The 25,113-nt window shown below is 41.6% G+C and overlaps 2 protein-coding genes and 1 pseudogene across 4 annotated transcripts in view; 1 reads left to right on the top strand and 2 right to left on the bottom strand.

Moving 5' to 3' along the window:
* Positions 1-2,411, bottom strand: part of LOC101111099 (RE1-silencing transcription factor-like) — a 122,580-nt gene extending 120,169 nt beyond the window's left edge. Inside the window, exon 1 of the mRNA XM_060417148.1 lies at positions 2,174-2,411. The gene's annotated coding sequence lies outside the window, so the exon portion shown is untranslated. The remainder of the gene's footprint in view (positions 1-2,173) is intronic.
* LOC101118448 (nitric oxide-associated protein 1-like) lies at positions 1,554-19,474 on the top strand (annotated as a pseudogene).
* REST (RE1 silencing transcription factor) overlaps positions 18,629-25,113 on the bottom strand; it is a 25,543-nt gene continuing 19,058 nt past the window's right edge. For all 3 annotated transcript variants that reach the window (XM_027971022.3, XM_015096519.4, XM_060417146.1), the window contains one exon: positions 18,629-24,264. In XM_027971022.3, coding sequence (XP_027826823.1) covers positions 22,247-24,264 — 2,018 coding nt within the window. In that variant the 3' untranslated portion in view covers positions 18,629-22,246. The remainder of the gene's footprint in view (positions 24,265-25,113) is intronic.

Genomic DNA, 25,113 nt, shown 5'->3' with positions numbered 1-25,113 from the left:
GGATGGCATCACTGACTCGATGGATGTGAGTCTGAGTGAACTCCGGAGTTGGTGACGGACAGGGAGGCCTGGTGTGCTGCAGCTCATGGGGTCGCAAAGAGTCGGACACGACTGAGCGACTGAACTGAACTGAACTGAAGCTTCTTCATCTATTTTCTCCGTGAAGCAAATGAGAGAATAAGGAGAAATGAAAGGGTTGAAAACGGTATAAGGAGCTAGACGAAAACGACGCTTTGAAACAGCAGCTGTAGAGAATGAAATTGGGAGCTTTGAAAATACACTAGACATGACAAAAAATTCTACGTATTAAAAGAAAGAAAAAGATACATTGACCGTGTTCAGTAAAACATGTGCCACCTAGAACTGTGTCATCTTGTGGAAAGAGGATATGTAAAAGTCATCTTTTAGGATAATTTACACAGGCACAGGACATCATGAAGAAACGTCAAACCAGATCAATCCCTGATCCCCACCGCCCGCCCCATTCTTTGTCCCTGGTGTATTTCCAGAGCCTAGCACAGTGCCTGGCACAGGCTGACCCTCAAAAATTCAACAATTCAGTAAATCCATTACTTTGGCCTTAAGGGAAATCAAGAAAGCAGCCCTTTGCATCAAAGTCAGAACAACGGAATTTGTCCTGTTTCTGTACTCTATTTTCAATACGCGAAGGGAGTGTCAGATTTACCGAGAAGCATACAACGGAAAGAGTCCCTCCGACCGAGTCATAGACTGCGTTTCCCGAACCCTCCACCTCTCAAAATCCCGGACTCCTTCCCAGCCTGGAGAATGTGAGTAAACGACTGGGGAGATGGTCCGACCGGCCCAGTAAAGTGAAAGAATGTTGGTCGCTCAGTCGCCTCCGACCGCAAGACTGTAGCCTGCCAGGCTCCTCTGTCCACGGAATTCTCCAGGCAATTCTCTGGAATACTGGAGCGGGTAGCCATGCCCTCCTCCAGAGGATCTTCCTCAACCAGGAATCCAACCCGAGTCTCCTGCATTGAAGGTAGATTCTTTATCGCCTGAGCTACCAGGGAAGTCCAAAAGGTACCCTGGATCGGGAAAATGAAAGTGAAGTCGCTCGGTCGTGTCCAACTCTTTGCGACCCCATGGACTGTAGCCTGCACCAGGCTCCTCCATCCATGGGATTTTCTAGGCAAGAGTACTGGAGTGGGTTGCCATTTCCTCCTCCAGGGGATCTTCCTGACCCAGGGATCGAACCCAACTACCCTGGATCGGGAAGGAGGCCACAAATCCTTCATTCGTTCAGACCCCCATGTTTCCCCTCGCCGCAGAGTGTTCTGAATGTTCACGTACCCTTGTGTGTGTCACACACACTGATTAACGGTTCACAACACTCTTAAAATCACGAACAGAATGGCCGAGCAGCCACACACACAGGCGGCGTCAGAGGAAAGCACCTCTGCCTCCGGCATTCCCAGAATACTCTGCGTCTTACGCTGGGGGCGGAAGGGGCGGGGGAGGGAATATAAATTCTGCGCCTGCGCAAAGCGTAGGTTAAGGTTTCCTAAAGGCTAGAAATTCTGCGCACGTGCAAATTGTAGGCGGACGCTTCAAGCTGTTTATATACCGGGAGGATCGCTCCTACACGCTCGGCCTCGGATATAGCCAATGAAAAGTTATTGCTTTTTAGTGCTGTTACATAATTACACAAGGTTCCTTGGTGGCTCAGCCATACAGAATCCGCCTGCCATGCAGGATACTCTGGTTTGATCCCTGGGTCGGGAAGATCCCGTGGAGAAGGAAATGACTCCCACTCCAGTATCCTTGCCTGGAGAATCCCATGGACAGTGAAGCCTGGGGTCGCAAAGAGTCGGACACGACTGAAGCGACTGAGCAAGCACGCATAATGACACATGGGAGAAAAAGCCAAGAAGATGTATTAATAAGAGGTTTCTATTGTGGCTATAAGTCTGCGGCATTCGATTTTAAACTTTTTTTTTTCCTCCTAGTTCCAAAGATAAAAAACAAGATTTTAAAAATAAGATTTTTTATTAGCGGGTAGTGCCAGCGGCGGCGCGCTGAAAAAGCCTGAAAATGAACAGACCCTCACTCGCAAGCCTATTCCAACCCACTCTAGTCTTAAGTCCCCGATATCTTTATCTCCGCTTCAAATGGGTTCTTGGGCCATAGAGCCTTCATCGAGAGAACTCACGCGATTCGACGCGGGAGAAGTAGCTTCAGTGCGACGCTGACGAATGACAGCTCTCAGGTACTCCTGGCCTGTCCCTGTTGTTTCACCAGCCACAGTGCTCCTGCCCCAGGTGGCTCCCCCTTTGCCCTCTCCAGCATTAATTATGCTGCCCGCGCGCCTTGCTTGCGGACTGCTCTGCGGCTTCCTGCGGTGACCCACTCGCACTGTAGTGCGCCACGACGTCCGGGAGACGCTCCTCGAGGGGAGATGCGCGGCCGACTCCTCCTCCCGGCACCCAGCGGGTCTGGGACGTGGCCTTCCCCGTGGCGCAACGGCGACTGGGGGTAACCCCGGAGGGGCTGACCTGGAGGAGAGTTTTCTGTTCCCCGAATGCGTCCAGGATTCGGAGCCGGAACCGACCCTCCAAGACTAGCTGTGGGAGCCGCAGCGGCGGCGGGAGGGAGAGGAGCGACAGCCGCAGCGGCTGCGGGAGGAGAGGCAGCAGCAGGTGCTCCCGGACCATATGCCAATACTGCTTAGTGCTGGTGCATCACTGGCGCGCCCTGCGCCTTCAGGTGAGCCAGGAACAGTTCCTGGAGGTGGTGAGCGCCGCTCTGCGGCGGCCGGAGCCCGCCCTGGTGCTGTACAAGGTGGAGCTGCTGGATCTGCCCGACGTCCTACTGCTGCACCTGCCCGGCCCGGTGGGCCCCAAGCAGCTGATCGTGCTGGGAAGCAAGGTGGACCTTATGCCCCAGGACACTCCCGACTACCAGCAGCGACTCCAGGAGCGACTGTGGGATGACTATCGGCGCCGGGCTCCTGCCGCCCCGTGGCTACCGAAGGCCACAACATCTTAGCGGGGACCGGCCACGCGATGGGGAGAATGCGAATATTCCGTCCAAGATCCCTACGGTGCTCAGAGACGTGCGGCTTATCAGCGCCAAGACTGTTATGGAGTTGAGGAGCTGATCTCTGCGCTCCAGTGCTCCTGGCGCTACCGCGGCGACGTCTACCTGGTTGGCGCCAACAACGCTGGCAAGTCCACTCTTTTCAATACGCTTCTGGAGTCCGATTATTGCATCGCCAAGGGCGCTGAAGCTATCGACAGGGCCACCATCTCCCCTTGGCCTCGTTAGCCTTGGGGCACCCATCTCCTTCATCTTCAGAAAAGTTGTAAGTCTGATCATGTTTCAGGCACCTAATTCTGTATCCTTCAATGTCCAGCAGGGGATGGTGGGATGCTTCCCTTTTAAAAAATTCTCTCCCTACTTCGGTCACATTTCTCTTCCATATCAGCTCAGTGCTTGTAAATTCAGTATAGGTTGTAGTAACTTTTCAGTAGAAATAATTAGAATACTCTAATGTTCAAGCTACTGTTCTAAACACTGAACCAGCGGACATGGTTCAGTGAACCAGGGGACAAAGCAGTGTCTGCTGTCTTGGAGGTTTCCCTTGTAGCTTTAGTCCTTTGTTTCTCAGGAAAATCCTTCTTTTACTTTCTACACCTCCTCCACTCCTGTCTTCCTCTTTATATCTTGAGTTTACTCATGAGAATACTATACAGATTTTATTATTATTGTTATTATTTACTTATTTCGGGTTGTACTGGTCTTTGTTGCTGTGTGTGGGCTTTCTCTAGTTGCAGCCAATGGGGACTGCTCTTCATTGCAGTGCAGGGGCTTCTCTTGTTGATCACAGGCTCTAGGGTACATGGGCTTCAGTAGTCACCCCTCCCAGGCTCTAGAGCACTGGCTCAGTAGTTGTGGCGCACAGGCTTAGTTGCTCCACAGCATGTGAAATCTTCCACGGATGGGGGATGGAATCCATGTCCCCTGAATTGGCAGGTGGATTTAATCCATTGTACCACCAGGGAAGTCCCTACTATACAGATTTAACATTTGAATTCTTCACTAATGCAATATGACTTGTGGCTTTGTTCAGAAAAACGTCAAATATGTGGCTTTAAGAAACATCTGTAATAATTGCAAAATAGGTGCTTCTAAGACCCTGTTTTTATTTCAGTTTTATATTGGTTGGTAGATTTTCATTGTATAAAATATGTTCCTTCTTTCTTTCTTAAGGGAAACCAGTCAGCTTGGTTTACAGTTGTGGCTTCCAACTTTCTTCCTGTTTTGTTGGACAATGTGGATACTATATATCAGAAGAAGCACACAGGTCATACACTACTGAAGGTGAGGCAACATGCTTTGATGGTTGAATAGTTAGGTTAATACACCCTGGTAGTCCCACAGCCCTGATAAAAAGCCTTTGTTGGACAGAACCATCTTTGTTACACCATCAGCTAGCTCTCCCTGACCTTGTTCACCTTGAGGATTTTGGCTATAAAGTGAGATGGGCTCTGATAAGAAAAGGGATGTTGGATTGGACTGATCCCAGGATACTGACAGAGCTGGGCTTTCTCTAGGTGACATTGTCTAATATGGTAGCCTTATGTGGCTAAATAGCCAACATGTGGCTATTTCAATAAGTTCATTAAAATTAAATAAACTTTAAAATTTAGTTCTTTACTTGCACTAGCCACTTTTCAACTGCCCAGGGGTCACATCATTTCAAAAAGTTGCACTGGATAATGTGAGTGAGGAGACGTTGGATTTTCTCACAATTGGGTGATGCTACTGGCATGTAGTGGGTGGAGGCCAGAGATGACACTAAACAGAATGCATGCACAGGAAAGCCCCTCACAACAGGGAATTATCTGGTCCTCGTGTGGGTAGTGCTGAGCTTTGAAGCCCTTGTCTGGGTAGAAAAGCTCTCCTCCCAGGTTCTTAATCACAGACACTTAGAGACTATCGTACGTCTTCTCTCCTGCTTACTTGATCCTTCCCTCGACCTGTTAAGCAGTGTGTGAAAATTTCTCTGATCTTTCAGAAACAAAACAAAACTCAGTGTCCCACTCCTTCCTCTTCTTTACAATCAAGCTGATTCCTGCTGCTCACCTCCCATCCTCTGCAGTCCCTGCTGTGCCCTTTCTGTGCCACTGAAATTGTTCCATGTTCACCAGAGACTGGGGCCTGCTTATAGTTCTTTAACCAGACCTGTGTACACACTGTTGGCTAGCCTGTAGTGTATGATGGTTAAGATCACTGGAGCTAGGCTGGGTTCAAATCCTACTCTGCTCCACCACTTAGTGAAGCTGTGTGACTTTAGGCAAGTTTCCTTTACTTCTGTCTGTTGTGACCACACCATGAGGTTGTGAAGATCCAGTGCCAGGACACCGCTGTCACTGCTGTGTAAGTGTTTGTCGTGATGAGGAGGGTGTTGGGACATAGCTCCTGCAAAAATACCAGGTGCATCCAATGCAGATGTGATTTACAGTAATGAATGCTCAGACAACTAAAAATACGTGAAAACACACACCTGCCTTTCAACCAGGATAAAACCAACCTGACATCAAAAGCAAATGCTTCTTTCTCTCTGGACTTCCTAAAAAAGCCAGAGTGAAATTAAGACTCCACTGAAATAACGGGCCTAAAGTTGACGCTCCAGATACATGTAGGATTTGAGGGGAGGCTCCACTTTCATGTATCTGTGTAGTCTTCAGGGTGGACTCACTGATACTTCTCAAAGCGACACCCAGGCTTCTCTCCCCTCATCATACAGACAGTTTCTTGGGCTGCTCTGTGCCTCTGCCTTGCCTTCTGGTTTTCATTCATCTCCCAAGTCAAAGTCAATCCTGCCTCCTATTCATCACTGAGACCAGCCTCACAGTCCAAACTGTAGCCTGCTTTCTGAGATTATGAGGTATAATCTAGACTCCAGTTTTACTGTCTCCTCCCACCCCCACCCCACTACAGCTGTAGTTCTCAACCAGGCTTGACTCTTACCGCAAGGCAACATTTGGCAAAGCCTGGAGACAGTTTTGTTTTCACAACCTGATGGACACTGGGTAGAGGCTGCTAAAAGTCATGCAGTACACAGGACAGCCTCCTCCTCCAAAAAATTATTCAGCCTAAAAGGTCATGAGTGCTGAGCTTGACAAACCCTGCACTACACAAATTTTTCCAAAATACAAAGCAGGTGAAGTATTATTTTTTATTCTTTTCTCTTACCTGCATATAATTCCTTGTTAGTTCCACATTACTGAGAGAAATCTCAACTGATAGCTTCATCACTATTACACACACACACACACATGTACACCTAACATACTCTACACAGTTAAACTACAGTTCTCTGAACTCATCATCCTTTTTCCAGTTTTTTTGTCTGTACATGATTCTAACCCACAATACCTTTGCACTGAGTAATCTATTTTTCAAAATTCTGCTCATGTTTTCCTTGACCAAATCACATTAATTACTCTCTTCACAACCATAGTACTTAATAGATGACTCTCATCACTTTTCTTACCCTATAAATGATTTACTTGCTACCTCCACCTTCTGATTTCCTGTGGGATCAGGGACCATATTGTAACATCTTTGCGTCCTTAGTGCTTAACACAGAGATCTGTTAATACTTCCAATACATGGAAACACTTGTAAACACAGAGCTGAATCTTACCCATTTGCCATGTACCCTTCAATTCTAATGATGCAGGGAGTAACTTCTGTCTAGCTAGGCCTGTAAGAACTAAGGTGTTTGGAAGGTTGTTGCCTTAATTGCCCAGTTACTATGTCTAAAGCTTTATGGAGGGCTGTCAAAACAGTATAAGCTAATAAAACAAGATTCTGCTGTCTGGAGGTGACCACCAAGATGGATGCCATGGGGCCCTTGTCACTGGGATCCATAGGCTTCATCCTGTCACAGAGCTCCTGGGCTTTTCATTTGATCTAGAAGTGATTGAGGGTCTTTTTCAATAGTTTAATGTTTAAAAGGGTTTTATTATTGATACCTGTAAAGTATTATCATATCAGTGCTTTACTTAATATTAGAGTTATCAGGGGTTTCATTTGAATTTCCAAATAACTTCATCTCCTCCCACTGGAAGGTTCCAGTGGGTGGAGAAGAAAGAATGGCGGGATTTCCTCCTCTTGTTGCTTGAGACATCACATTAGATGAAGGATTTGAGGAATCTGAAGCAGTAGCTGACATCAAGTTCTCCTCTGCAGGTAATTTTACACCAAGCACTTTTCAAAAGGGGAATAATGTAGCCTTACTGATGTTTTGGGCTTCCCTAGTGGCTCAGACAGTAAAGAAACTGCCTGCAGCAGTGTGGGAGACCTGGGTCCATCCCTGGTTCAGGAAGATCCCCTGGAGAAGGAACTGGCAACCCATTCCAGTATTCTTGCCTGGAGGATCCCATGGACAGAGGAGCCTGGTGGGTTACAGTCTACGTGGTCCCAAAGAGTTGGACACGACTGAGCAACTAACACATACACACTGATGTTTAGCATATTTTTATAGTCATGTATAAAAATATGTATTTTATGCATAAAAATATGTATGTATATATATTGCCTTAACCGACATTAACTGAAAATTTTAAGAAATACATGCTAGAGTATTCATAAGATGCAACCTACTCTGAAAATGAATCTGTACATTTTCACAAATGCATTGTATGCTTTAAAAAAAAAAAAACGGAGTGAGACAGCAGTAGCTTCCCTTGGGTCTCCATCTGGAGCTGTGTTTGGTGTTTTTAATAGGATGGTTGCTAACACCATCTGTATTCTGTCGTATGCCTACATAGGTTGGGTAGCAGTAAGGCCAAAGTTTAAGGACTGCACCTCTGATGCTATACACCTCAAGGGACAGTTCTGGCACTGTACAATCTGCAGGAAAAAAAAACAAAAACAAAAACAAACAGCTGTGTGAAGCTGACCTGTTCACATTGAAGATGAACTATGTAGAATATACTGTGTACATAACATTGCATTTTATTAAATATCACTATAATAAAGCCCCCTCACCCTTTTTAAACTACCAAGGACCATGCCTCTTTTTTAATGAATTGAGTTTATAAACACTTTTTTTTTTAGTAGGGTATGTACATGTGCGTATCTGTGATTCAAACATACCTAAAAAGGAGTTCTGTTACATTCAGGTTTCTTCCACTAGTATTTGTTATTGAGACCAGATGGCATTTCTTATTTAGAATCTAAAGAGCAGCTTAGCAGTTGGCATAAGAGAAAATGGCAGAAAGTCAATGCCTCCAAAATACACTGGCTTAAATGAAAAGAAATGAGTAAGTGGCTGTACCTCAAGGTGTCAGCCAAGCACCCAACTGTGGAACACTCCATGGCTTCCATCTCTGGCTCGAAGGTGGTTGCTAAGATTGTCATCCTTACACAGCAATGAGAAGAAGAGAGTGAAGAGCATGCAGCTACCTTACTGAAAAAAAGGGAAAAGCTAGAAGTTGCCCACATCACAGTGTCCAGTGGGCAACAGTTCCATGGCCACAACCCCCCATGGGGAAGCTGGAGGATGTAGAGGGAAATGCAGAGTCAGATTTTTATTACTTAAGGGAAGAAACAGTGAAAGAAATCTGGAAAACACGTAGAAGTTTCCCTTACATAATCTAAAAGTACCCGAACATCTTAAAAATGATTTATATCTTTTTGGTATCTGAGACCTATTCTGTAAGGATAAGAGCACTTCAATTATTTTCTCAGCATTTGCCTGTAAACATTGTACATAAAACACTACACCGGTCAGAAGTCTGTACCTTTATGTATTCTTAGTTGAGTAAGTGGCACTAGAGCTGTGGACAATGAATTGGTGAGGCAAGTCCCAGGTCCCAGTGTTGAGATAAATGCTTGTGGAGTAGGCTGGCCTGAAATGCAGACCCATGAACTTCCTGTAGACTCAGGTTTACCATGAACTTAACAGTCCAGGTTCTCTGTCAACAGGTACACTCTAGCCCCCTTCTCACTAAGTCAGTCATTGTTAGATAAATGGTATTTTAAAATGAAACTAGTTAAAAAAAAAAAAAAAAACTTCATTGATCTCACTTTCATCATGTTTCAAAGTGAATATTATTGGCGTATTGGGGAAGGTGGTACTATATGTGCATCCTTCATCCCTAGATACTAAATGCCACTAGCATGTAGCATAAATGCCCTGCCTTATTACTCACTGTGACATTGGAGAACCCCACTGGCGTTTCCAGACCCACCCTCTAGAGGGTGGTAGGTTCCCAAGTTGATAAAATGATTGGTAGTTGATTTCTAGTTTATTTTGGAGAGAATGAAATACTGTTAACTTTACAAGTTAAAATTGTGACCATTATATTTCTATGTACTGTTCATAGTTTGTAGCTTAGTCCTGAATCTAGACAAGAAGATAATATGGTAAATGTGCATTTTAGAAAAATACAGAACCCAAAAACTAACGATGTTATTTACCTGAAAACTTACAGGCTATTAGACATCTTGACAAAGATTCCATTTTTAAATGTTCAGAGTTGATATCCTCAGGTTTCTCTTATTTCTAATATTCAATGGTTATGGTTAGATTGAGGCATATCTAAGTGTTCCAAGATATCTTGCTAAGTTTCAAACAGTAAAATTTACTAGGTAAATTTCCGTTTTACTGGTTGTGTTAGTTAATCTCTTTGGGTCTTCATTTTCTCATCTATAAAATGAGGGATTGACACTAAATATTTCTCAGTCCTTTTTATGATTCTCAGCAAAAGCAGACAGGAAAGCCAAGAAAGATTGGTTACAAGACCTCAGATGAAAAAGGCCCTCTGAGCATAGACAGTGGAGACGGTGCTAGGATTTGCTATTAATTTATAACACATTCAGTCAACCTAGTGCAGCCCAGAATGATAGCCCAGTTGCTCTATCCAATTGATCCAGTGTGGATTTAAGAAAGTTCTCTTACTGTGTTGGCTTCTGAGCATCAGCCAGCTGATACTTCCTAATCCACTGATCTCAGGATGAAGAATGACTTCCTATCTCTAATCATTTATACTGTGGCAGCACCCAGCAATCAGGAGAGTAGATATTAATGGTAAGGTGTCAGGACAGCCCCCTCATGTCCACAGAACAGGGGTTGTTTTGAGGGACTAGAAAATGATTAAGCAAATTTTATACTAGTTCGTTCACTTGGTTCTGCAGATTTGTGTTCAGCATGTCACCTCTTGTGTATTCATGACACCTTAGAAGTAAAAAATGTGCCATCAAAGAGCTTTTTGACTTCTGTGATTATTAAATGCAGTTTTATCTTTTTAAAGTTCCATATCTTTCCTCCCTTCTGTAAAACTCAGCATTTTCTTCAGTTTCTGAGACAAAGTGATATTTAACACATTTTGTTTTTCATCACCATAACCAGCAAGCCCTACCAATCAATGGGGCTTTACCGTGTAGTTCCCCAGTGTCTTAATTTGTCTGTTACTTGCAACACTTCCTATGACAATCGAGAAGAGCAGCACAGATGCAATCCTGTGTGTGCTTCTTGATCACTCAGACACTCTCTGCTAAATGGAAATCAAGGCTGGTTTCCTGCAGATGACTAACTTGGTGGCGCCAGACATGGCAGACCTCTTACTGCCTCACAGAGTAGACACCCCATGCTCCAGCTGAGGCGAGCTGTTTTGTAGATGGCCTCTGATCATTTACCCTGGCTTCCCTCCCACCTGGCTGTGTCTTGTGGAGCAACAATCATTTCCATTCTTTCTCAGACTGCTCCATTTTCTCTTGGCTGCTCTCCCCAAGGGATTGTTTTCTCTCAAATGTCAAAGAGTGACACTTAAACAATAAAAACAGACTTCGGGCTCATGTGAACCCAACAGATAGCACCTCTGCCTGCTCTTACTGTCTCTGTCATGTCGTCTGTCCCACTGATGCCTGGTAGTGGGTGGGAATGGCTCGAGATTAGTATTTTAACATCATATAGGAACGATGCTTCACTTTGTCCCTTCATGTCAAAGACCATCAATATTTTCTCATTTAGAACAGAAGTTAAATGATGTGAATATTTTTAGGTCTAGACACATCCTTTAAAAACCCATGTCTTGGAGCCGCAGGTTCCTGTTTTTCAGAAGCTTCCTTTTGCTTCTCAAACAATTCTCAGAATTGACCTTCTGGCTATTTAACCTGGTGGAAGCATTTGGCTGTGGTATTCTCACTGGTAGGTGTAAGATGATGCTTAATCACAGATACTGTCAGTACCTCTGGCCAGGAACATTGGTAGAGCTGAGAAAACTTGAGGCCACACACACACACACACATGTGCTAGAGACCACATCATCAGATGATTTTGAACATAAGAGATTATCAAAATCCTTCCTAAGTTTTCAGTAAGTCCCTGGAAAGCAGCCAGCATGAATGAATGAATTAGGAAAAGGAGAGAACTTTTTTGTTTTGGTAGTTGGTTTTGCCTTCCCTAAAAAATAGCAAGACAGCAGAATTAAATTTGCTTAGTAGCACCAATAATTTTCTAGTGTTTCTTCCTATCCTGCCTAAAGAGAGAACCTCAGGACAGTTGTATTTGAGGCTATTCATAGTTACTATGATCACATAATAACCCACAGAGTGCCTATTTCTTTATAGTCTTTTAATACTACTAACAGATCTTATTTAAACATGTACAATGAGCCTGGCACTTTTAAGCACTTTACATTAACTGAATCCTTACAACAACCCCATGTTGGAGGTATTGTTATTTAGAGATTGCAAGCTAAGGTTCATGTAATTAGCCCAGAATTAAGGAGTGATGGATCTGTGATTCCAAACAAACCTAAGCAGTTGTGCTCCAGCACCTTGTGGGTTTAATTATACAGTAAAACTTCACCTTTTCCCCTTTTGATGTACAGTTCTCAATTTTAATATAAGTGCCCAGTTTTATAATCACCACACAACAGTCCCTGTATATACTAGAATCCATCTCAAATCTAAAGGCGAGAACTTTTCAACCTTAGGAGGGGCACATCTCAGAAAAGCAACCCATTTTGAAGATCTCAAAGGTAGTGACAGAATTTCCAAGGAAATTCTGTTACTACCACTTAGTTCTCTCTTTAAGCTTCCTTTGAATCCTCCCATATACAATTCCAGCCTAAGAATATTCCTCAGAGCTAGCATATGAGTGTGAGATGGGCTGCACCTTTGCTAACTTCAGCAGTGTTGTCCAAACTGTGTCCCACTGTGAATTCTGTGCTGTCTTACCATCTCAGACAGTTTTAAATCGAAAGTGCTTTCATGACTGGCTAGGAATCTTTACACATTGCTAGTGAGCTTTGCCAAGTACCACGGACAGATCACAGCATGAGTGGTGATCCTGACCCACAATTCTGATTAACAGGAAATTACACACACAGGAAATTTGGAATGCAAATACACAAAGAAATACACCAGTAAACTATCCTAAAAAAGAAACATTTTAAAAAATTAGTGGTCTCTATTTATTCATATATCAAATAGCTTCAAAAACAATTATTTAAAAAATTAATTTGGCCTTAAAATTGTTAAAAAATGGCCTTGCTTTTCTCCTTGAGCACTTACCTTATTTCCTATTCCTTTTCATATCTTACTGACTTTCACTAAAAGGGGATCTTAGTGGCACAACTAGAAGCCTTTTATTATCTCGTTTTCTCAACATTTAACATCTAGCTGGAAGAGATTTATCACTTTCTATCGTTCACTTTAAGGTTAAATATTCAACAGGAAGAAAAATTAGAGAAATGGTGACTATTTTCTTTAAATACCAGATAGTATATTTTGTTGAAATACTTGCTTAAGGAAAACGTCTTTTTCATTGGATGAAAAAACTATTATGTAAATTAATTCCAAGAAGTAAGCACAAAGTCTATAGCACGGGGAATTTGGATGAGATTGCCCAACAAAGGAAAACAATGCTTAACAGTCCCATTTACTCACTAACTCACTAATTCAGCATGGGTTCAGAAAGTTCTAGGTACAGTTGCTCATTTGTCAATTGGAAATGCTTTTTAAACTACATTGAGGGCATAATTAGGCTTCTATCTACATTTGTTGCTGAGTAACTAACCACCCCAAAGCAATGACTTTAAACAAGTTTGCTCTGATTCTTCGTTGTGTTGTTCAATCACTAAGTTGTGTCTCTTTGCAACTCCATGAACTGCAGCCTGCCAGGCTTCCCTATTCATTATCTCCTCGAGTTTGCTCAAATGACTGTCCATTGAGTCGGTGATGCCATCCAACCATCTCATCCACATACGTTGCTGAGTGACTAACCACCCCAAAATTTAGTGACTTGAAACAAGCTTTGTCCCAATTCTTTGGTCTGGCAGTTTAATCTGGGCTCAGATCAGTGGTTCTTACGCTCTACAGGTCATGCATTTGCAGACCTCACTCCCATGTCAGGAACTTCAGCTGGGATGGCTGTTAGCAGCTGGGAAACCTGGGTCTTTTCCCATGGTTCACTCTACCTAGGATCTCATCCTGAAGTAGGCCAGTTCAGGCTCGTTCACAGGTGATGGTGTTCAAAAACAGCATGAGTAGAAGTTACAAGGCCTCTGCAGGCTGAAGCTCACAATCGCACAATGTCACGCTGCTGTATTCTACTGGTCAAAGCAAGCTGCAGTGGCAGCAGAGACTCAAGTTGACGGGAAGGGCTGCCAAGAATCTGTAGCCATTTTCATCCACAAGGTTTCAGCATGTTCACCACCTTGAGGAAAATGCAGTATAACATGCTGAGAGTCAATTACTAGGTAGGTTGATAAGTCCAGGGTCCCTGAGGAGGAGAAAGGGGTCTGGGGCTCTCAAGGAGAGGACAAACATTTTTTTCCACATTGCTTTGTCTTAGTGAATATAACAATGTGTCTTGCATCTTTTAATTTCATGGCTGCAGTCACCATCTGCAGTGATTTTGGAGCCCACAAGATAGTCTGCCACTGTTTCCATTGTTTCCCCATCTATTTGCCATGAAGTGATGGGACTGGATGCCATGATCTTTTTTTTCTGAATGTTGAGTATTAAGCCAACTTTTTCACTCCCCTCTTTCACTTTCATCAACAGGGTCTTTAGTTCTTCGCTTTCTGCCATAAGGGTGGTGTCATCTGATTGTCTAAGGTTATTGATATTTCTCCCAGCAATCTTGATTCCAGCTTGTGCTTCATCCAGTCCAGCATTTCTCATGATGTACTCTGCATTTAAGTTAAATAAGCAGGGTGACAACATGCAGCCTTGATGTACTCCTTTTCCTATTTGGAACCAGTCTGTTGTTCTATGTCCATGCTACAGTAATCAAAACAGTATGGTACCGACACAAGAATAGAAACATAGGAAAGTCTGCTGGGCATATAAAAGCTATGTTTAGCTTCTGGTTAGATATTATGATAGAGAGAAGGCTGCTTAGAGTACCCTCTGTATCATGTTAATATAAATAAAATAAATTGAGAACCTTCAGATTAGGCTGAAATCCTTTTCACCACCCCTCCTAGTTGCTCCATTTCCCACAGCATCCATCTCCCCAGCTAATATTCTTCACTTCATCAGAAAAGCAGTGTGGCACACATCTGCCACACTGTGTGACACTAGGCAGTTTGCTTGTCTGCAGGAAGCAAAGTGGGAATACCAACCTACTTCTTGGGAATGTTGAGAAGATTAAGAGTTAATGCAATGTGCTCAGAAGAGTGCTTGATACTTAGAAAAGGATTACTCCTGCCATGTTCATGTGAGATCTCCAGTTCCATGCAAAATGTTTCCCAATTATTTCCGGGTATCCCCAAGGGTGGCTCACATGGATCATGAATAAGGCTAGCTTACTCATATGTGAAGTCAGCCAGTCCCTTCCTCTCCAACAACAGCTCCCTTTAGTGTAATTTCATACTCCTGCACACAGACCACAGAGCATTAACATGCAAGTCTCACCACTCCACTGCTGCCACGACTAACCTGCAGAAAAACCATGTTCGTTACTACCTCCACCAAAGAGGCTATCTCGGTACTAACCCAGCAGTGCAGATTCCTGCCCTTGGCTCCCTCCAGTCCCTGGGTAATGCAGTCACTATAGCTGCCTCTGCTCCTGTTAACTGCAAGGCCCCATGCTTGCTACTAGGTAAACTTGTCTGCCTTACTCTCCATGTATGTAAAATGTGCTGTATCACATCAGAAAAACCTTTGTTCTTCCATGCAGATAAAAATCCTGCTGGCATCCCCACACTAGTGCACCAGAAACGGCAAAATTCCAGCTACTATTGTAGCTCATGCTCAAGCAGGGACCTCTATCTTAATTTGCAGCTGATAGCTCGGTCAAGAATCTGCCTGCAATGCAGGAAACCCTGATTCGATTTCTGGGTTGGGAAGATCAGCTGAAGGGACAGGCTACCCACTCCCGTATTCCTAGGCGTTCCTTGTGGCTCAGCCTGATAAAGAATCCGCCTGCAATGTGGGAGACCCGGGTTCCATTCCTGGGTTGGGAAGATCCCCTGGAGAAGGGGAATGCTACCCAGTCCAGTATTCTGGCCTGGAGAATTCACTTAGCTTAGAAGGGTATCCCCCACTACCGAATAGGGTAAAGTGAGTAACTCAGTACATGAAATACGAACCTAGGTCTATGGGGGTGAAAAAGCTGTTCTTGATAGAGAATACCAGTTCCAAGTTATGTAACTGATTTAAGCAAAAATCAGTAAGATACTAAAATCAACGGGTATGTTGAATAAGATAGTTTCACTATATCATCCCACAGAATTATAAAGGAAAAAATAACTTTGCAGTGGAGAAATATGATGGACAACACCTTAATCAAATTAACAGAAGTGAAAACGCGAGCAGCAGCATCTTGTGTCTTCTGATGTAATGTACCAGTACTTACTATTCCTGCCAAGATGCATGACCTGATCTGAAGCATGAGGAAACAATTACAATACTCCAAATAAGGAACATTCTTTAACAGCTGGCATGTACTCCTCAAACTCTTAATGTTGTAAAGGACAAAAGCTATGGACTTGTTTCCAATTAAAGAAAACTGACAACCAAAGGTGATGAGAATAGGAGCAGGGAGGCTGTTAAAGGTTAGTATTTCATGTGGCACACTTTGAACATAGACTGTGGATTAAAGACTACACTAATCTTTAAAGAAGGAATTACCTGGTAGTTCAAATGGCAGTCTGCCTGCAATGTGGGAGACCTCGGTTTGATCCTAGAGAAGGAAATGACAACCCACTCCCGTATTCTTACGTGGAAGAGCCTGGCAGGCTACAATCCATGGGTCACAAAAAGTTGGACATGACTGAGTGACTTCACAATGTTTATAGTCCTGAATTTCATCATTATAATGTAACTGTATAAGAGAATGCCCTAATCTTTAAGAGATACAAAGTATTCAGAAATGAAGAGGTATGCTTCCAACTTAATTTCTCAGGTTCCACTACATAATGCGTACATACTAGAAAAGAAGTATGAGTGGTGGATCCCAAAGGGGTACACAAGATTTCACGGTATACCATTCTTGCAATTTCTTTGTAAGTCTGAACTTTTCTCTAGCTACAGTTTCTTAACAAAATCTTTCTCAAAACTTGCTATTTCCTGCTACATTGACTTTTTAATGGATTCAGAAAAATATCCTACTCTATGAACAGAGATTTCTGCATTATCAAAACCTTAAAATTACAACTACTACTGAATATTAATTAGATGAAATCAAGGAAATGTACACATACACACCACAAAACACCACCCACACAATTATTCTTGGCCTGGGCAATAAGGGCCAGATACTATTTTAGGTGCTTGAGCAAAGCAATGAACACAAAAGCATTCTTATGGACACTACAATACAGTTGAGTAAAGTTGTGGCTATGGTTGTTCAATCACTAAGTCACTGAGTAAAGTAGTGGACACAAAAGCCCACATACCACTTTAACATTAAAACTCTACTATTTTACAAGACACATAAGTAGATGGATTATATAACTTACTCATGTCAAATAAAGGAAGGACTTTATATATGTAAGGATATTTACTCTCTTATCTAGTGGGAAAAGTCTTAACACTAAAACTACATCCCAAGCACTAGACTAAGTGCTCAGTAAGTATTGGAGATTCAAACCCACTCTATGGATACAAGGACCATATTAGCCCATTTCCAGGATGAAGAAACAGGTTTAATAAAGTTAAAAATTTACCCAATTACAATCATAAGGAAGAGAGGCTTATTGTGAACACAACTCTAAAAAGGGCCACAGGGCACTTAATACAGTGAACATCAAAATCCTTTTAAAAGGCAGTTTTGGGTAACTAGTGGCACAGGGAGCTCAGCTAGAGGGGCGGGATGGGGGGCATGGGAGGGACGGTCAAGGAGGGGACGTATGTATACATATAGCTGATTCACATAGTTGTACAGCAGAAACTAACATTAAAAAGCAATTATCCTCTGATTTTAAAAAAAAGGGCAATTTCATAACACTGAAACTTCCCGATTACTAAAGATCAGTACATTGTTCTTACTACTATTATTAATAGCATCTTTGCCAACCTGCCTTTATGGAGCTGAGTATAAGAGCTGTGAGGTAACACTGGAGGGGAGCTCGTAATACTGTACCATTAACTCTACCTACAAACTAGGGTCAAGCCCTTAGTGAGACGATGGGCAGAATCCAAGAATGGCAAGAGGTTAAGGATAAACAAATGATACAAGTAAAAAATTATAACAGGTGAACCTCTGAGAAAGGAGTAACAAAGGACAGGAGAAACATACTTGTAACCAAATACACTGATAACTTAAAGGTAACAAACTAAGTCACACATCAGTAACATTTATATATTCATGATAAATTCCCCATATATCCTTGCATCACGCAGAAAACTTTTGCACTTCCTGTTATTGATTCAACCATGCCAATAAAATACATGCTTGAAAATTCATTTTTCTTTTTGCTGACAGAGTCTTACAGGAGGAGAAAGGTGAATTGCTCATCAATTCACCAAGAAAAATCCATTCTTTTCTGATTCACAATCTTATAGGTCACTTGATGCATCAAGACAAAATGCAATCCAGTTGTTCTCATGTTTCTCCAACTTGTTCTCCCTCTTCTCTAAAGGCCACAGAAATATCTAAGCCTTCAACATACAGCACAACTGTATATTTCCACGAACAAAGGAAACAGAATCTTACTAGAACATGGCGTGTCAGTTTCTCATGGGTTTCATATTCTGATTTCCATTGAATACAATAAAATCCTTAAACTAGTGAACATTCAATGTAACTTCTAATTTTCTCTTCAGTACATCTTTTCCCAATTATGAGTCAAAATTAATATCAGGCTTGCAACTATGATGGGGCCTGTACATTAAAACAATAAAAGGGACCTGTAGTTAGAAAGAAATTACTACGGAAAACCTCCTATACATCGTCTGCAGGTTTTTTCCTCCCTGACCTTCAGCTCCACCTCCCAGAAAACAAATTATAGAAAGACAGGCTTGAAAGTACTACCCACTGGGACTGTTAGCCCAAAGGACAATGTCTGCCACAATCTTTCCTACTTACCGTTGAGTTATTGTTACCATGGGTAAAAGATTTTGAAAATCACTAATACACATAATTTCAGCCAAATAAATTTGACTTGATATACCAATAATAAACAAAGCCATAAAATGTTTTAAAACTTTATTTCAACATAACTATACTTACAGAAATATGCATATTGGTTAACAGAATGCAATTTAACTTATCCTACACAATTTGAACCAAAAAACTTGGTACATGGTTTGCTTTAAAAAAGAAAGAGGAAGGATTTGCAGTCTGGTTTATTTTTCATCTATTACAAATGTATATAAAAGATCTTCCATCAAATGCTGCTGAAGTAAACAGCATGAACCTTGAGAAATTAAACTTTGGTTTGTCTCTGAAAAATAACATGTATTGCACTGTAAAAATTAACAAAAGTTGGTGCAACAAAACATTGTTGTAATGTCTCAATGCCAGTTCATAAAGTTCAAAAACTAATGGATGCGGATGAAAATGGGGAGAGCCTATGTATACACGTGAAAATTTAAAAGCCATCCAATCTAGTCTGAATTAAAACTAGCAGTCCAGTTCACCTGCTGAGGTCAACAAGGAAACTCTGCACAGTAGCTATTTTTCTGATATGTGCAAAAAAGAAAATGAACTTTCTTCCCAAGCTTTTCAGTCTAGAACTGAAACTATAGGAAAAGTATTCTGTCCATTGTCAATATTCATGGGATGATATGCGATGACTCAAGCTTAAATCTGAATTAGCACTTACATGCAAAATAGTCCCCAAAGTTAAAGACCACTTGACTTCAGAATTGACTTTCAAAGTGACTTCAGAAGTCACTTTGAAAGTCACAATAAAGTCAGAATGGCCCTTCTTGCAAGACTAGAGTAAAACACCCAGCCATAGTTGTAAGAAATCTTTCAAAAAATGCAGCCCTTTGTGAATGACACCTCAATTTAAAAAAAAAAAAAAGAGGGGGACAGCCCCACAGAAGCAGCTCTGAAGAGAAAAAATATATAAATTAATATATCTTAAAAACCAATGTGAATATAGGTTCAGAAGATAGTTAAAAGAGATTTTTATAAGGCTACCTAGGATTAGGCTTATAACATATTCTAGTCTTTCAACTTTTGCTCTAGAACTAAATATCAACTTACAAATAACATGTTCACCTTTCATTCCTTTATTAAAAGAGAAAATTCTAGCTTCAGTCCTATCCAGTGGAGGGGAAACTGAGAAAACAAAAAGACTCAAAACAGTTCCACGTAAATATCACATTTTTTTAAATGGAAGAACTCCCAACTAGACCAGAAGTTCTTATTACTAATATACTTTTCATTGAAACAATTTTTTATAAGTACAAATACATGGCATTAAGTTTCAGAACCTAATATAGGCCTGACAATCAAGTCCTTGTTTTCTGGAAGAAAGGCCTCAAGTCCACTCAATTTCCAGTAACAATGTTTTCACAGATCACTTTAATAAAGGGTTTTAATTTCCTTCATATGTTCGCTTTTGGCATTCTAGCCTTAAAATCTAGATAAGAAAATTAACCAAATTCCCCAGAAGTCAAAAAAAATTTTTTTTGAAGTATCAAAGAATCCACAAAACCTCTTTACCAAACTGATTCCCAGTTAGCAATTTGTACTTAATATGAATTTTTTCACATATACTGTTAAAAGATAACATATAAAATGTACCCATGAACATTAAAAATAGTTGTTAGAAAGGTTTAACTAGCCTTATAATTTAAAACATAAATATTTGCAGCTTGATCTTCTGTTGACAGTGATTGTCGGAGCTTAGAATTCAACATCATTTACAAATCCCCATCATGCACACAAAACACACATCAGTAACACACAACTTACTCATGTCTTGAAACAGTCTTCTGCTTCTTTGTATCTTTGGCCTCCCAGTCAATTCCAAGTTCAAATGTCTTTTAACAAACTTCAATCTATGATTTTTTATCAAGTTTCCCACCAATACTTCAATACCTTTCCTAATCTTTCACGTTGCACTGCCAAACTCTGAAACCTTTCTCAGACATCATCAGACAAAAGAAAATAAATGAAATATAAAGTGGTAATTTCAGAAAAGAATATGGGAGGGTTGAAATTACTCAAGGCTCCCTATCGGGATCATACTTTACTGGACTACAATGAGTAACTGCTATCAATAAGAAAAATCCTTTGCTGGATTCTTTCATGCTCTTCGGTGACTGGCCAAAGAATCTACCAACAAAGTTTGGGAGTATATACTCTTCCATACAAAGTACCCTCATAGGAACACCAGAATAGCTACAACTCATTTGAGGCCTCACATATAGAAAAAGGAAGTCACAGGAACAGCCAGGACACCCACTAGTTGGTGGAAATCCCTGAGAAAGCGTGATTTTTAAAATCTGGACTGAACTTCAGTTTCACCAGCCTTTTCTACTGTATTCACAGGAAGTAGCAGCTGGTCTACCAGCACTCATACTACCTTTCTCATCCTAGGTTTTCTGTATAACAGCTATGGCTTTGGAATCTCACAAACTCATATTGTGTGTAACTAGAAGGAGTACTTAGCCCTCCTAGTTCCAGATTTGCAGTTTCCAAATAAAAATTACAGCCCTTTATTCAGCGGAGTAGACATAAACAACAACCATCTACGAATGAGGTTTTCCTCTAAGATATGATTTAACACTGCACTTTTAGGAAGTAGATGTACTAAGACACGTCAAAAGTTTACTTATGGTTGATACTTGAGATAAATATCCATTCAATATAGACCTAGTGGTTTATTTATTGTAAAGCTCAAACTGAGAGCTATGATTTCACTACATCCATTTAAAATAAATAACATTTGAAATGCAGACTCTGGCATATATATGAATTGAACCTACATATTTCATTTGCTCAGAAATTTGCACACAATAATATTCTGCAAGACAATTGCAGCAAAGAGGGGAAAAAAAAAAAACCTGCCCTTTGCAAACAAGATTAAAAGCATCCCTCCAAAGAGGAAAACATAAAATGCAAATATATGTATAAAGTATTACTGTTCAACACAAATGCTAGTTCTAGGGGAAAAAAAAATGTAACTGCATAGATTTTAAAAGTGCAATCTTAAGCCATTAAAGCACCAAAACAAAAAAACACACCAAAATCAGTGTTTTTTATGACAATTAACATATACACAAATAAGAAATACCTATTGATCAAAACTCAGGAAGTAAATACCTGAACTGATAGAACATCTACTGCTGGCACAATTTCTCTTCAAATTCAATGTATTTTCTCATCTTTAACACAATTTTAAAGTGCTAACTTTAAATAAAGCAGGCAAATTCTTCAAGTCATTTGCTATTTAAGTAAGCCAATTTTTATAGGGCTAAACAAGGAATGAAGAATAAACTAAAGTGAACCGGAAGACAGACATGAGGAAAAAACCGACAAGTTATTGCTGAACAGTGACAGAATGCTCTAACACCACCTTGGCATCCTTGGTTCAGTTAAAGGCAAAAGATAAAAATATTTTTAAACAGCTAACAGGTTTAGATGACTGCTGGTTTAGTATACTAACTCCCTTGGATTTACTAAAATGTGTACATCAATAGGTACACAGAATCCTAAGAAAAAGAGTGCCACTTAAAAATCAGGATTGGACAGTAATTAATTTTAAAAACAAAAGGCTGTCTACTACTCCAAATGAGTATAAAATGTCAGAGACCTTATACACTAAGAACTGAAGCCTTGACCAGAGTTTCATCACTCCTGCCCTTGAGCTGCCTTTTCAAGGAAGTATACATTGACCAAATGGCGATTGAGGTGCTTGCTGTAATCTTTTTCCTTTCGAAAAGAACGATCACAGAAGATACAAACGAAATCTCCTTCGGCCACTTTGACAGCCAAGGCATCCTTTCCATCTTTCCCACTGGTCTCTTGTGGAACTGGCCGAGCCCCGTTCAATCCAGAATCATCACTATCCTCTGACGTGTTGTCACTTAGGTCACTTCCATCATGACTGTGGATGCCTTCGTCTTCATCCATTTCCTGAGACTCATTTACTGCCACGGTGACAGGAGGTGATGCCACAGCAGTTGTGGACACGGCTTCATGTTTTTCTAGCGGTAGAGAAGGCAGCGGTGGTGAAACTGGTTCTTCAACTGCCAAGTCTCTGCTGGGGAAATTCTCTGCTTGCTTCTCATCAGTGTCCGTCTCCATTGCACACAGCATAGCTTCAGCCTGAGGTTTATCCTCTGAAGTTTCACCCTCTGGCATATTCAAGTTTTGTTCAGAGGATGAAGTGTTGGCAGATTCCTTGATAACAGCAGCAACACCAGCCAGACTCTTATCTGCCTCTTCTGCTCCCACTTTTTCAAGAGGGGCTTCTTTATTTCCTTCGCCTGCAGGGAACACATTTTGGTCTTCCGATTCTTCCCCTTTTAACTCTTCCTTTGGCAGGGGTGGTGATGGTGGGAAGAGATCCTGTGCACTGGCACTTTCTTCTAGAAGCTGCTTGTCTTTAACAGGCACTAAGCCAACCTCAATAAGCACTTGCTCCTTCCGTGCCATTTCACTCAGCATGCTGGACTTTTCCTTTCTGTTATCTTTTCGAGGAGACCTTCTGGGGACCGGCTCTGTGGGAGGAGGCGGCTCTGTCTGAACAGGCTCCTTCTGAACAACCTCGATCTCAGCATCCCCCACAGGGGGAGGGGGTGGAGGAGGCTCTATCTGAACAGACCCCACCTGAGCAGGCTCTGGGGGAGGAGGAGGAAGAGGAGGAGAAGGCTCCATCTGAACAGGGGTCACCTGAACAGGCTCCATGGGAGGAGATGGCTCCATGTGAACAGGCCCCTTCTGGACAGCCTCGACCTCACCACACACCATGGGAGGGGGAGGGGGAGGAGAAGGAGACGGCAGCGGCTCCATCTGCACACACCCCACCTGAGCAGACTCCATCTGAGTGGGCCTCCTAGGAGCAGGCTGGCTGCTTTTCTTACAGGATTTACTTCTCACAGTTTTCTTCTTTGTACTGTTTTTCAAGCAAATGTTTTGCTTTTTATTCTCCTCTACTTTGCTGTCACCCTTTGGCACTTCCTGACTATTTCTGGATTTGCTTTCTGCCTTCTTTTTCTTTTTTGTCACAGGTTCCTCATCATTAACAGGCTCTTGTAAGGAATGGGCTTCAGCTTCCACCTTCCTTTTGCTTTTCTTGCTTTTGCAGCTTTTTTCTGAATTGTTTCCCGGGGACACATCCACTTCCTTAGCTTCCATGGCAGATTTGCGCGTTCTGGTGGTCACTTGGCTTGAGGCATTACTACAAGGCTTCTTCTCTTTGGAAACATTCTCTTTCTTCTCCACTTTTACAGGCCTCTCGTTTTTCTTCCCAGTCACATCCCCCTTTACTTTTGTCTGCTCTGTTTCTGTTTGCTCACTGGTGATTTTGTTATCAGGCAAGTCAGCCTCTCGCTTCTTGGTTTTCTTTAGTTTCACCTTTGAGACATCCATGGTTTTATTAGGACAAGTAGGATGCTTAGATTTGAAATGATACTGCAGATTACACTTCTTGGAAGCTGCATAGTCACATACAGGGCAGTTGAACTGCCGCGGATTAACATGTAGCTCCACGTGTTTTTTGAAGTTACTTCTGTCTGCTGTTTTGTAGTCACAGTGTGGGCAGTTAAGAGGTTTAGGCCCATTGTGAACCTGTCTCGCGTGGCGGGTCACTTCATGTTGATTAGAGGCCACATAACTGCACTGGTCACACTTAAATGGCTTCTCACCTGAAGGTAGACAAGAGATGTTACAGAAGGCACACATTAAGAAATGAATTCAAGATTTATTCAAATACTTTCATCAAGAAGTGGAGATATATATATATATATATATAAATAAAACCACCAAAACTATTTCATGAAGACTTTATCATGCAACTTATATTTACCATATTTATTTGTATATCTTTGCTCTATCCTTTGACTGATTCTCATATCAAATGGAAAAATAATTATCTCAATTAATCATATTTCAAAAATTCATTAACTAATGCTTTTAATCACTAGTAAAGAACACAGATTCATCAAGAAGTACACAACAATTACTGGCAAACTAATCCTGGCTTTTTTGGGGGCTACCCCTTGGGGCTTGGGTTCTTAATGTTAATTCTAGGACAAGGGCACTCAAAGAGATAAGGTAATTTTAAAGTTTTTATCTTTAGTTAAACATATAATGGAATAGAACACAAAATTCCCATACATTCATTTAAGATGAACCATGGAATTTCAAGTATTTTACACTCTCTGCCACACTCCCAGACCTTCCATGTGAAAGTTTTAAAACAATGCCTTGGCCTCAGGGAGCAAAACATGCTTTCTTTCAATTTAACCCTTTGTCCTTTATGGCAAGAGCTGAGTCAAACTTTTCCAGTGCCAGAGTTGCTATTCTACAGAAAAAGTTTAACAAGCTAAACATCTTTTCTTGATTTTCTCCCACCTTCTTCTAGACTGGGCAAAGGAACTAGGTAAATGAAAAGGGGCATACAAATAGATATGGCATATTAAACAAGAACAAGAAGTCATAACAACAGGCACATACAAGACCAGAAGCCTCCCACCCACCCCCAAATGAAAGGC

The sequence above is a fragment of the Ovis aries genome, chromosome 6 (assembly GCF_016772045.2).
Source record: "Ovis aries strain OAR_USU_Benz2616 breed Rambouillet chromosome 6, ARS-UI_Ramb_v3.0, whole genome shotgun sequence".
NCBI classification, from domain to species: Eukaryota; Metazoa; Chordata; class Mammalia; order Artiodactyla; family Bovidae; genus Ovis; species Ovis aries.
This window is presented reverse-complemented; position numbering and strand designations above follow the sequence as displayed.